Genomic DNA, 14,381 nt, shown 5'->3' on the forward strand with positions numbered 1-14,381 from the left:
AGAGGACTGATCCCTCAAACATGGGACTGCCATTAGTACACTTTCCTTATACAGAGGACTGACCCCTCAAACATGGGACTGCCATTAGTACACTTTATTCCTTATAGGGACTGACTCAATTTCACACCATAATGATAAATCTAATTATGAAACAGGTGTTCATTGCTGTTTTTGCTGTAAATAATGACACAAATCCTTTTTTTTTTTTTTAAACGGGTGCACTTAAAAATGGCTACTGGGAAATCCTTCTAAGAAAAGCATGTCAATTTGCAAAGTTAATAAATGATTAGGGAAGCATTACACATGAGCAGAGGGTCACATGATTGAGTGACTGCTTTAAGTTATCAGGGAATACACCGTTAAACAGGCAGTCCAAGCAGCACTTTCAAATACCGGTATATGTTTTAATATATAATATGCAGCCTTTAATTACAAAGGGCCCCGCTTCTCGGCGCTCCGCTTTTCGGCGATCCGCTGATACAGCGGCACCGAGAAGGGGGCCACAATGTTTAATTTAAAATCGAGCATGCGCAGAACGGGCGGGTGCGCCCGGCGCGCATGCGCAGAGCGCCGGTTGCGTGCGCAGACCGTCGGTTGCGCACACAGACTGCCGGTCGCGCGTGCAGACCGCAGGTCGCACATGCGCAGAACGGCAAAAATGCCGGTTTGCGCATGCGCAGCACTGAAAATCGCCGGATCCACTTTCCGGCGATTTTCACTATACGGCGGGCCTCTGGAACGGAACCCGCCGTATACCCGGGGCCCTCTGTACCTTTATAGAAAACTAATTACCTAAGCTGCTGATCTATTCGTTATCCCGTAATTAATCAGCAGAGAGCCTGCTTCCCAAGGTTCACTTAATTGCCGCCTTTCAGATTCAATCAATCTTTCAGTCACTGTAAGGCCGCCCTTAGAGTGCTGGCGACGGCGACGCGACCGATGACATCACACGTCGCCGTCGCTACTAGCGAAACGTATGATTTGATTTAGCGACTGTCGCCAGCGACATTACGAAAGGGGGCGGGCCGCAGTCTCTGATTGGTTTAGAGACAGTCACATGTGGCGACTTTCTCTAAAAAAAATCTAATAGACCCGGCTTCAAAATTTTGGGTCGCTCCGTCGCGCTTACTATAAGCGCTTGCGACGGAGTCAGTGTATTTGATTCAGAGCGTCGCCGCGTCGCCGTCGCAAGGCACTATAAGCGCAGCCTAACTCAGCAGCTATAATATATACTTAAATTAATACGGTAACATTATCTATTGCTACAGTTTGCAGCTCAAACTGCTGGGAATATTGGTAACAAATGATCACAAACACAAGTGTGTTGCAAATATCTTGCACTTCTGGGAAAGTGTGCTAAAACCTGCTATAGAAATATTAAAACTCCTTAAAATGACATTAAGAGTGTAATTTAAAATAAATAAAAAACGTAGTAAGTATAGTGTAGCAGGCTTCCCCCTAGCCCCCTTACCAACGTGGTAGCCATTACAGGATCGCGCGTGCGCAGTAAAGGTAGCGCACGCGGTCCCAATGCTACAGAGGTCCTGAGTGGACTACAATTCCCAGCAGCCTCTGGGGATTGCCCTTTCACCCACATCACGTGCAGCCAGCCAGCAAATAGGGTTTTGCAGCTTCTCCTGTGGAGGAAGGCTACAATGTTGCGGGGACCACGTTTGGCAGTTGAAGCTGGGAGCAGGAAGGGGAAGGAAGGGTGTAGGGAGCAAGTGGCTCCTACACCAGGTAAGGTAGTTCCCCAGATCCCAGGCAGGCCCCAATCCCCACCAGGGTAATGGGTAGGTACTGAGGGACGGCCCTTAGGTTAGGGACCCTGCCCTTAGGTGCGTGTGGTGTGCAGTCTTGTCAGTGTCACGGCTGTCAGTGCTGTGAGTGCTGACAAGAAGGCACAGTGTGTGTGCAGTGTAGCTGCAGGTACCAGGTTGAGTGCAGTGCGGTTGCTGCAGGTACCGGTTGAGTGCAGTGGGTTGCCGCAGGTACTGGTTGAGTGCAGTGGGTTGCTGCAGGTACCAGTTGAGTGCAGTGCATTTGCTGCAGGTTTAGGTTGAGTCAGAGGGGATCCGGGAGGTGAAGGGAGAGGTAGTGTGGGTGCAGGGGGTCAGGGACCCGCCTGCATAGGACAGTTCTTCCACGTAGGCCACTAGGAGTGTTCCCTGAAGTCACCGAAGGTTGCTGTGCTGCAGGGACGCCCATAGTGGTAGCGAGCATCACCCTCACTGTGTAGACAGCTAGGGACAAAGGGACAAGCGTGCGGAGCAGGTTTTGCTGGCGAGTCGTCTGGGACCAGACGGCTGGACATTGAGACCCAGGAGGCAGACCGCTGATTCATCTGACCCTTTGCGAAGAGGTACCGGTCACCGCCGTGACCGGAAGGTACTATAACAACAAGTGCACCAACACCGGTCAACAGGCGCTGATCCCGCCTTAGGCTAAACTCTTTAGGAACACTGAGCGAGTGGCTACAGAACTGAGCCTATACTAATAGTATCATACATGGACACGGTGTGTGGGGCACGCGGTGAGGGGACGGAGACGTTACTCCTGATGAGAGTGGCCGAGCCACTAAGGTTATATGAGCGTTGGAGTATAAGTGTGTAAGATATATGTTATGTTCAGTAAAGCCCTTTGCTATTTCACATCCAGTGTATGTGTTCATTTGTATGTGTCCTGCGAGGAACAACTTCCGCTCTGCTGGGAGCCATCGCAGGTGGAGGCGCTGCACCATATAGTAGTAGTAAGAGTAATTCACCCCAGGTTCCACGTGGCGGAAGCTCAGCCCTCCTGGTTGCCAAACAGGTACAGCACCACACTTATATGTAGTCAGATACACCTACCCACCCCAATATCACTTAGGGGGGGGGGGGAAGAGGGCTACAATTATATAATAGGTTACTACAGAACTGATTTATAGAAAGAAAAACAAACACATGCCTGTATGCTTGTTAAAGATTTATGTACAATACGGAGTCTAGTTTCACCACTATAGTTTTTTCAGATGAGTTTAGGATAAGATAAGTGTCTGATAAGTGTCCTTCAAATCAGCATTAAAGAACAGCTGCTGGTTGTGGTGGAGGATGTAGACACTGCAGGCTTTAGGCCTTTATTAAATAAATCTAAAGAAAATAAACTGCTAGGAATAAAAATTAAGGTTGGTAATCTGCATTAAATGGCATCACACTGTGATCACCATCTAGAAAGTCATTTTTATGGAAACTACACAATTAACCCTCTTGATCCCAGCGGCCCCAAAGGGGTTAAGCTACCGTGGTGGTGTTAGACTAGAATAGGAGCAAAAATAAATTCGGAAGTGGACATACCCGTGAGTACAGCAGATGAGATGTTCCCGTAAGTGTCTACAGGGATGGCGTGTCTGTTTAATAATGACGTCAGACCCTGTCTGAGAATATCTTCAATCTCCACATATCCCTCATAGCGGGCGGAGGACAGGAACTGCAGACTGAGATGGACTATGATGCTGTTATTCCCCGCCCTGCAGGACACAATTGTAAATTAATTATCAGCAACATTATAACAGTTCAAAGATTCAGGACTGTGTTTACTAAATGGTGCTATGCCATAAGACGGGGGTGTCCAACTCCAGACCTCAAACCCCCCAACAGGTCAGGTTTTCAGGATATCCCAGCTTCAGCACAGGTGGCTCAATCAGAGGATCAGTCTTTGAGCCACCTGTGCTGAAGCTGGGACTGATTGAGCCACCTGTGCTGAAGCAGGGATATCCTGAAAACCTGACCTGTTGTGGGGGTGGGGGCTTGAGGACTGGAGTTGAGCACTCCTGCCATAAGACACACCTGCTGGCCCCTTCATGGTACAGAAGGTAACTTCTGGCGCTTGAAGGTGTTTTATGGAATAAAACTGCTTGGAAAATCTAACAACAGTAATATTTTTCCTTAAATAGTGCTATCAATGTATACAGCTCTGTACATACAATTTTTCAGGCACAATCAGTCACTGCTCTGAATAGCTTACAATCTAATTGTTGATGTTTGGGCAAGATTGCTGCTTTAAAAAATGATTTAAAGATAGGGATACTTGGCTGATTTTTTAAAATAAAAGGTGTCAATCAGCTCCGTTTACCCTATTAAAAAACTTGTCATGGTCCTTAGTTCCCATTGATCTTAGGAGGGACGTACCCATTAAACATACAATGGAAGGCTGTTCTGTCCTAGGCTCCCTGGGGCTCAGTGAGATTTGACAGACAGGTAAACTCGTCTCTTTCCTTGGATTTGTATATATATTTTTATTTATATGTATGCATATCTTTATTTATATAGTGCCATTAATGTACATAGCGCTTCAGAGCAGTAATACACGTGACAATCATATAAATAACAAATAATACAAATAACACATAATGGGAAGCAGTGCTTCAGACATAAAAGTGACACTTAGGAAAAGGAGTCCCTGCCCGAAGAGCTTACAATCTAATTAGTAAGTAGTAAGAACGTACAGAGACAGTAGGAAGGTGTTCTGGTAAGTGCGTCTGCAAGGGGTCAATGTATGAGGTGTAAAGTATCAGCCACAGAGCTACTCATATGCTTCGATAAGGAGGTGTATTTTAAGATGGGTCTTAAAGGTGGATATAGAGGGTGCTAGTCGGATATTAAGGGGAAGGGCATTCCAGAGGTGTGGGGCAGTCAGTGAGAAGGCCTAAGGCGGAAGAGGGCTTTAAACACAAAAGGGGTAGAGAGAAGACATCCTTGAGCAGAACGCAAGAGTCAGGATGGTGTATAGCGAGAAAGGGCTGAGATGTAAGGAGGAGCAGAAGAGTGTAAGGCCTCGTTCAGGGTGCTGGCTTCGGAGGGAGGGCGTGCTGCCGTGCGTGCTGCCGTGAGAAACAAAGTATTCAATTTGAATACTGGTTGTCAGGGTAGCAACCGCCCTGTCTCCGAAGCCAGGAGTTGAAGCTGACTACAGTTTCAATAAACGAAAATTTCGTTTTTTGGAGCTGCAGCAGCGTCACAGGGACCTAGGCAGCCAATGAAATCATTCTTCAGAATGATTTCATGACTGCAACCTCGATACTTACCCTGCTGTGTGTTACTCCGCCCCCTCCCCAATGCTGAAAAGTCTGCTGGGGGATAAACACAGATCGCCCAGCAAACTGCCGCACTGCCTCCCTCCCGCCCTCCCTCCGAGTCCTGCAGCTGGCACCCTGAACGAAGCCTAAAGTTTTAAAAGTGAGGAGGAGAATTGAGGGTCAGATTGAGAAACAGATTTAGGAAAGAGTAGAGTGATGCTGACAGCAGCGTTAAGGATATATTGTAGGGGAGACAGGCGAGAGGCAGGAAGGTCGGACAGCAGGAGGTTACAGTAGTCGAGACAGGAGAGAAGGAGAGCCTGAGTTGGCGTTTTATCAGTGGAGCAACATAGGAAAGGATGTATCTTTGTAATATTGCGGAGGAAAACACGATTTCTCTACGATTAAGCAGTTTTAGCTACCTTTTGAATGTGAGGAGAGAATGTGAGAGAGGAGTTGTCTACTACTAACACTGCTCCACACAGCTCGAGCCTTGGTATAGTGAGGTCAGGTTGTGGTGCCAACTTAGCCTTGCCAAGGATGAATCTGATAGTGTTTTCCATTTTTATCTGAAACCTTTAAGTAAGCCACTGCTGCTATGGTTTTCGTAGAAGCATCTGAGAAAATGCAAATCTCTCTTGCGTGCGGTGGGCTCCAAGTCGGGTGAATGGCTTTTCTTCAATGGATACTTTTAACGTAAATGTGTCCACTTTAACATTCCAGCTCAATCTCAGTGGCTGAGAACGCGACTCACCAGGCTCCCGGGAGTCACGGCGGCGCCTCTCATTTCATATTTAGAGAATACTGTGAGCGCTGTCCCTAGATTTCTCCCTTGTTTTTCGGGTGGAATCTTACCCTTCCCTGCTGCTTCCAATCTCCCGTGATCAGCGGGGTATACTCAGTCACAAAAAACACACAAAAATAGGAGTGCATGGAAAGAAAAAAGAAAATAGAAAACCCGAAATTAATGCACAAAATATTTATATGTTAAAAATAAGGAACAAAAAACATAGGCAAAAATACATAAGGCAAAAATACACTTACATAAAAAGTTGATCACATGGATCCTATGGTCCGTGATACACACAGCGGGTCTGGCTCCGTTAGCCAGCGCCCCACGATCAGAAAACCCTCAGTTGTTACTAAAAATGAGTCCAATGTATATGGCATAAAAAGCTGGAACTCCAAAAAAGATCTCTGTCTGCGTCCTCATGGTATCCCTGGACTGCAGCCCGGATATCCGTCATCACGAACGTCACGTTGCTGCGTATGACGTTACCGCAACGCGTTTCATGTCTTGATTGACACTTCTTCAGGGGGTCCCTACCTTATGTATTTTTGCCTATGTTTTTTGTTCCTTATTTTTAACATAAATATTTTATGCATTCATTTTGGGTTTTCTGTTTTCTTTCCATGCGCTCCTATTTTTCCTAGAAGACTATTCGTTAAGTCTGATCCAGTAAGTAGAACGTCATTTAAGAAGACTCCCTTAAATTGAGCACTTAAATCAAATACTACCTGGATTTGGCCAGGTTTTTGGGGGTGGTAAACCCCAAATAATGGAAGTTACCAGCATTCTTCGCCTTTCTTCAGTGGAGGAGCAGGTTCTGCATGACCACTGCCAAATATCTTCTCTATTTAATTATTTATTTATAACATGTTTTACCAGGAAGTAATACATTGAGAGTTACATCTCGTTTTCAAGTATGTCCTGGGCACAGAGTTATGATGACAAATACATGGTTACAAACACAAAGTTACATACACAAAGTTACATTAAGTGAACAGGGTTACATATTATATACAGGACATTGCATGCACAGTTAAAGATAATATATATTATAGGCGTATATAACATTTACAGACCAGATAAAAATGTGAGACAGCTTTAGTTTTGAAAGAACTTAAACTGGTGGTGGATGTGAGAGTCTCCGGTAGACTGTTCCAGTTTTGGGGTGCACGGTAAGAGAAGGAGGCGCGGCCGGATACTTTGCTGAACCTTGGGACCATGAACAGTCTTTTGGAGTCAGATCTCAGATGATAAGTGCTGCATGTGGTAGCGGTGAGGAGCTTGTTCAGATAGACGGGTAGCTTGCCCAGAAAGTATTTGAAGGAAAGACAGGAAAGATGAACTTTGCGCCTAGACTCAAGTGATGACCAATCTAGTTCTTTGTGCATTTTGCAGTAATGTGTGTTGTAGTTACATTGGAGAACAAAGCGGCATATTGAATTGTAGAGAGTATCAAGTTTGCTAATGTGAGTTTGGGGTGCCGAGCCATATACTATGTCCCCATACTTGATAATTGGCATTAGCATCTGCTGTGCAATGCGTTTTCTGACCAGCAGACTTAGGGAGGATTTGTTCCTATAATGTACACCTAGTTTGGCATAGGTTTTGGATGTAAGGGTATCAAGGTCAGAGCCGCTGAAAGGGGGGGACAGCCGGTATTGTTGTCCTGGGCCCACCCAGTTAAGGGGCCCGGCCTCCCTGTCCGCAACGCTATGGTTTCCACTCTGTGCAGGTAGCCGGGCCCTCCCCTTTTCCAGCACCACCCCCCTCCCTTCCCTCCTGCAGGCTAGCTGGGCCCTCCCCTTTCCTGGCTGCCGCACCCCTCCCTTTCATCTTGCAGGCAAGCCGGCCCTCCCCTTTCCTCAGCACCACCCCCTCCCTTCTATCCTGTAGGACTGCCAGGCCCTCTCCTTTCCTCAGCACCACCCATCTGTCCCTCCCACCCCAGGCACAATGACTCTATGTCAAAACTGACTAGGAGTGTACCTGGTTCTACAATGATGTCATCTAAGTGTGTTAACACATCCTTAGTATCCTTAACGTATGATGGAAGTGCCGTCACAAAGTTTCTCAGTACTTGCTCAATATAGACACTAGCTTTTTCAGTTAGTGATCCCATCCCGGAAACTATAGATCTTCCTGGGGGTTTCTCAGCCTGCTTGTGTATTTTGAGAATACTATAGAATGTTGCAATAGTTAAAAGTACGGACCATCATGCATTCAAATTCCTGTTTAGATATTACTTTTTTGTCTAATCCTTATTTCAGGATTATGGCCAGTTCTTTGAAGAATATTTCAGTTGGGTCTCTCTCTTGGAATTTGTAACATTATTGATCACTCAATAGTCTCATGTTTTCCGCTACCTATTTGTCTGTTTGTTGAAGGACAATATTCCCACCTTTATCCGCTTGTTTTATGGTTATATGGTTCATGTCCATAAGTTCCATCAAGCCCTGTCTTTCAGGGGGACTCATATTACAGTCTCTTTTGGTAGCCCACCCCGGAAGAAGGCGTTTAGAGATACAGTGTATCGGAGCATACCCAGGACTCATGCTTATTGTAGACATACAGTATAGTCAATGTGTGAAAGATATCACCGTGCCAAGCGATCACGCTACCATATACAGGATCACTTGATCTAGTAGTTTGGTGCTTATTCACGGAGGTGTACTATATTGTTTTTGTTTAGACAGGTATATTTGTTACAACACCTGTCTTAAACATATAGTCTAACTCGTTCTTTTGCACAATAATTTGGTTGACTTTAACTTATTTAATACAAATTTTCTCTATGTGGATGCCCATTATTTTAAATATTATTGGAAATAAAGTATTTTAGTCCAGTTATTATACATACTGTATATATTGTGGTGCACCACAAAGGGAACCTTTCTCTCCCTAGTACTCCAGTTTACCTGTGCTGCTCTTAGCCTTTCCCAGGCAGCACACCATATTATTACAAACATCAGGTTTCTGCGAGGTTTTGCCCACTTAGGCCTTACACTCTCTTTCGTCTGTTGCGGTTGTGTAGAGGTCTCAGCATCTGCATTGTCACTCATGCGTGGTGTCTGGTGACGGTCTGAGTTCTGCCATGCTTCAGATGTCTGTAGGCCAATCTGTGTGGAATGTCATCTGTTATCTGCGTCAGTGGCAGTTGACTGCCTCAGATAGTGCCGATTGGTGTCCTGTACCAGTCAGAGTAGTGTAGCTGTACTTACAGTTGTCCATTGCTCAGACTCGTGTCCTGGTGGATGTCTGTAGCGTGGCCCTTGGTAGCCCTAGCTGTGGGGACGTAGCACAGGGGTAGATCTGAGGGGCTTCTGTGTCAGTTGTGCAGCTGTGCTGAGGTGCAGTGTATACTCACTCTGGAGCTGGGTGGGCCCCAGTCTGCCTCCAGTTGAGCTGTGGCTTACTGCAGCTGCTGTCTGTGACCAACCTCTCTCTGCAAAGCTGTTTTTTCACTGTTCTGTCCTAGGCGCAGGGCCGCCGACAGGGGGGACAGCGGGACAAGTGGTCTCTGGCCAGGCCCGATGGCTGCGAGGGGCCAGACGGCCGGACAAAGCAGTTGCCGCCGGGCCTCGGCTCTCCCCCAGCTGCAGGCCTCCCTCACTCTGTCCCAGGCAGAGCTTCCGACGCTGGCGTACGACTGGCCCCTCTGATGTCAGTGCGCGGGAAGTAAGCTTGGCCCAGCTCCAGCGTGCGCCATCATGAGAGGGAGGCCCGGTGCGTGCTGACGTTGGAAGCTCGGTGTGGGAAAGAGTGAGGTCTGCAGCTAGGGGAGAGCCCGGGCCTGGTGGCAACTGCTTTGTCCTGCTGCCGAGCCCCCCGCAGCCCTGCCAGAGACCATCCCTAAGGTAAGTCTGTATTTTTTTATTATGTATTTGGGTGGGTGTATTTTTATATGTATTGGGTGGTCGGTGTTTTTTTAATATGTTTTGGGGGGTGTTTTTTTAATATTTATTGGGGTGGTGTATTTTTAATATTTATTGGGGGATGTATTTTTAATATTTATTGGGGTGGTGTATTTTTAATATTTATTGGGGTAGTGGGTATATTTTTAATGTGTATTAGGGGGCGAGTGTATTTTTATATGTAATAGGGTGGGTTTATTTTATATGTGTATTTGCGTGGGTGTATCTTTAAATGTATTGGGGGGTGGGTGCATTTTTATTATATATTGTGGGGTGAATGTATTTTTTATTATGTATTAGAGGGTGTGGGTGTATTTTTTATTACGTATTGGGGTGGGTATTTTTTATTATACATGAGGGGGGGAGTGGTGTATTTTTATGTATTGGGGGGATTATATGTATTTGCTTTTTTTGGTATGTATTTAGGGGGATGGAGTATTTTGGTACAGTATGTATTTTGTAAAGGGAGATTGAGTGAGGATGGGGTAATTGACGGAAGGAGGGGGAGAGTGAGAGGGGTGATGGAGGGAGTGAGTGAGGAAAAGAGGGAGTAAGAGTGAGACGCAGGGGAGAGAGATACATGCGGGGGGGATTGTGTGAGAGTTGGGTAATTGATGGAGAGGGGGTGAGTGAGGAAGAGAGAGTGAGACGGAGGGGAGAGAAATACATGGGGAGAGGGGGGGGGAATAGAGGGGGCTTATGAGGTTTGATATGGAGGGGGGCGCAAGACCGCCAACGGGGGGGTGGAGGGGGAAGGGGGACGTAACTCGTCCTGGGCCCCTGGAAATCTGTCTGCAGCCCTGCCTAGGCTTGCTGGAAGTCAGTGAGATTTGATAAACATGGCTCCTACATACAAATAGAGACCTCCTTGGATGTCTGATAAACTTTATTATGAACACGTCACAGAAATGTATAGGAACTTTGGGGGTGCATAAATTAGGGGAAGGTGAAACAATAATGCTATCACGGGGAGAGCAGTTTGGGGTAGACCACTGGCAAAGGCTGCAAGCTACCAGGGACTTATGCAACCGCCTTACACCAGGAAGTATGGCAGGGCTGTACCAAGTGCTAGGGATCTAAGAATATACCATTAGCTGAGGGTCAGAGAATGGGTTGCTAAGGCAATAGGCTGAAATGACAGCTACAGTAGGTATTTTCCACAGTAACAAAAACAAAGACAAAGGTCAAGGCAGCCACAGGAGAAATAAAACATATGCAGGGGACAGAACAAAGACTATTTTCAACCTGTGGATTTACAGAGATGTGCCGTATGTGTTTTGAATGGGTGTCTGTATGGCTTCTTGATGTGTTAATACAAGTGGGTTATCCTATTGAAGTCTATGGGTGAAATTTATGTGTGTATGAGAGTAATCCCATTAAAGTCTACAGGGCGAATGATATGTGTAAGAGGACTAATCTGTCCCCACAAATCTGGAGCCCTAAATATTTCTAGCCTACTAATCTGTTATTTTTATTTATTTCCAGCAAAGCATGTCTTTCCCTGTAACCAAGGTAGTGATACTCACCTGTATTGTAAAATGGCAAATCCTTCATAACTGTCTTCTAGAACAGTATCCTTGAAACTGTTTTTTAACTAGACAGAAAACAGACCCAAAGATTAGAATATAACATTTTGCTTTACATATTAATGCTATGGACATAGATCGGTGGCCCCTTCACAAACAAATATAATGCCAGGACTGTGAGTCTGATCATCTGGAGTCGGGAGGTCACCCTACATTAGATGCAATCCCAGGACTGTATGAACATGTCCCTGATAATTTTCAGTCAAGAGGTCACCCTATATTAGATATAAACCCAGTGCTGTCTGCAGGACCACTGGCAGATTTCCCGGGGCCCAGGACTAGAGTTTCATCCGGGCCCCCATCCCTATATAGGCGACATTGCAGGCCCCCCCCCCATTTCACACCTCCTCGAGAGCCCCCTCTCCTATCCTCCCCTCACACCTCTTCCCGAGCCCATAACTCTCCACATGTATTTCTGTTCCTTCCCCCTCTCTCTGTGTTCCTCCCTCTCTTCTTCACGCACTCTCCCCCTTCTCACTAACCCACCTCCCTCTCTCACCCCCCATCTGCTATCTCTTAATTTCAATATCTCCCCCCCCCCCACACACAAAATATAATACACACACCTACCTTTGGATGAGTCTGAGGCCTCTGGTGCCCCGGCTCACCCCATCTCCTGATGGGCTTCTCTCCCATGCCGGGCCTCCCTCTCTGTGAGACTGTGCCTTTCTCTCCCGCCAGTGCACGCCGGAAGCTGGCCCCGCCCAAACGCCGCACTCAGTTTCCAGCACGCACTGGCTCGAGAGAGGCCCTGCCTGGCAGAGAGGGGCCCGCAGCAGCTTGGAAAGAGGTGGGCACAGGTTCCAGTGCCGGCTGCCTAAGCCCCCCAAGCCGCCGGGCCCGGGACACTTGTCCCGGCTCTCCCCACCGGTCAGTGGCCCTGACTGTCTGAGTCTGTCCCTGATAATCTGGAGTCAGAAGGTCACCCAAAATTCGATATAAACTCAATATTTACCAGTCTCTGTAGTGTAGTGGTTAAAGTTCTGTAGTACGCAGAGGTACTATTCTGTAAACTGGCATCATATTGAAGGCCCTGTAGCTCTACTGTATGTACGGCAATTAGACTCTGAGTTGATAAATACACTGCAAAAAGACGGAAGCAATAAAAAAGAAAGCAGTTGTACAGTGGATCATGAAACAACAAATGGAGGGCTTATAAGAGAGAAGGGGATATGAAAGAAAGAAAGGATGAAGAGAGGGATAGAGAGAAAGCAGATAGAGGGAAAATAGGGGAGATAAGAGATGAAGGAGGGAGAGGGTATATGGCAGAGAAATGTGGGTGACATGAGAGGAAGGGATTATTGGAATATACTGCTAGCAGGTCTCCCCGCCTCACAACTTTCTCCATTGCAATATATCCCAAATTCTGCTGTTACAATAAGTTCACTTTGGTGTATACGTACAATAAGTTCACTTTATCCCAATATAATATTCACTCATCTCTGCCTTAAATCCCTCTCCTGGCTTCCCATCAAATTTTGGATCATCTACAAAGTTCTCCTCCTTACCTTTAAGGCTCTCCCATCATCTGCTCCTTTACATACCAGCTTTGATATCTCGTTATTACCCCCGTTCCTCTTCTGCGCTGTACCCGGAACTGTCCCCTTTCCACCTCTACTGCTCTCACTCGCCTTAAAAATGTCCCCGCACTTCCCCTTACCTGTGGGACTCCCTCACACTCTGTGTACGCCAAACATCTTCTCTCCCCACCTCTAAATCAAACCTTAAACCTCACCTCTTAAATAAAGTAACAAAGGCGAGAGAGGGAGTACGTGGTATAATACATTTTATTGGACCAACAAGTAGTGTTACAAGCTTCCAAACCTCTCGGGGTCCTTCATCGGGTATGGCAGAAATACAGAAACACAATATCACATAGAGGGCTTGTAAGAGAAATATCTACTGTGGTTGCAATGGATTTTGAAAGGAAGCATTTCAATAGCCTGGACTCATGGCTACTGTCCCACACCCACAGTCGCTCCTACCAACCATTGTGGCCAAGCACTGGCATCTACTGCACTTATTCCCTCACCTGCTGTCTCTGTAAGTCTCCCAACATACCAGTTAGATTGTAAGCTCTCCGGGGCAGGGTTTTCCTTTCCTAGTGTCTGATCTGGTTTGTTGGTCTTATTGTATTATAATTGTTTATTGTCTCTTTTGTAAAGCGATGAGTACACTGTCGGTGCTATATAAATAAATATATACATACATGGGGAGAAAAATGAGAGAGAGAGAGAGAGAGAGAGATAAGAGAGGAGGATATGAGAGAAAAGGGGGAGGGGATGAGAGGACAAAAAGGGGGGGGTGAGAGGACAGAGGGAGAGGGAGAACATTGGAAACATTTAAATACATCAAGGTATCAATCAGATGCAAGATGTACAGAGGAAGCTATAACAAGAGGTCCATGCTCTGAAACTGGAGGATAACAGCATTAGTGTATACATGAGGAAGTAATGCGTCACTGAAGGGTAGTGGATAAATGAGGCAGCCATCCAGCAGAGGTGGTAGAGGCCAAAAGAGTAAATAAATTGGGTTAGACACAATGGGATCCTAAATATGGGGAACATTCAGAGCTCTAATGTGGTCTGAGGTGTCACAGCAGGTAGGACAATAATCAGAGTGGGTGGGCTAAGATCTTATTATTATCCGCAGACACATTTCCCTGTGCACTCACTTATTAAAAATCCCATGGAGATGCTGATCCCCACAGCTCCGAGGATCAGAGATGCCGCTGTCCATTTGCAACACGTCGTGTTTATAAATTTCACCTTATCGCCGTCCAGCACGGGCTCTGTATCAACAGCCTCCTGTGCCATCGTAGTGCGGGATCTGTAGAGAGAAGGCCACGGAATTGACTAACATCTTTGTGGTATACAAACCGCGTACTCCCATTTATCAGGCGTATGCCCTGTCCCACCCTAATCTCCATCCTCACTGTTTTATGCCGTTTTTTGTTCCTGCAGAAATATTGACATCAAATCGTTTTTGGCGGACCTATGGCCATCAGTGTGAATGTTTTGCAGCATTGTTACCTCATTTAG

General features: G+C 46.4%; 1 protein-coding gene across 1 annotated transcript in view; it reads right to left on the reverse strand.

Annotated features, from left to right (window-relative positions):
* Positions 1 to 14,160, reverse strand: part of TMPRSS9 (transmembrane serine protease 9) — a 68,983-nt gene extending 54,823 nt beyond the window's left edge. The window contains exons 1-4 of the mRNA XM_075611652.1: positions 14,015 to 14,160; positions 12,296 to 12,423; positions 11,281 to 11,348; positions 3,333 to 3,505 (exon numbers count right to left, since the gene is read on the reverse strand). Coding sequence (XP_075467767.1) covers positions 3,333 to 3,505; positions 11,281 to 11,348; positions 12,296 to 12,423; positions 14,015 to 14,156 — 511 coding nt within the window. The 5' untranslated portion in view covers positions 14,157 to 14,160. The remainder of the gene's footprint in view (positions 1 to 3,332; positions 3,506 to 11,280; positions 11,349 to 12,295; positions 12,424 to 14,014) is intronic.
* Positions 14,161 to 14,381: the final 221 nt, after the last annotated feature.

Source organism: Ascaphus truei, chromosome 8 (genome assembly GCF_040206685.1).
Source record: "Ascaphus truei isolate aAscTru1 chromosome 8, aAscTru1.hap1, whole genome shotgun sequence".
Classification (NCBI taxonomy): domain Eukaryota; kingdom Metazoa; phylum Chordata; class Amphibia; order Anura; family Ascaphidae; genus Ascaphus; species Ascaphus truei.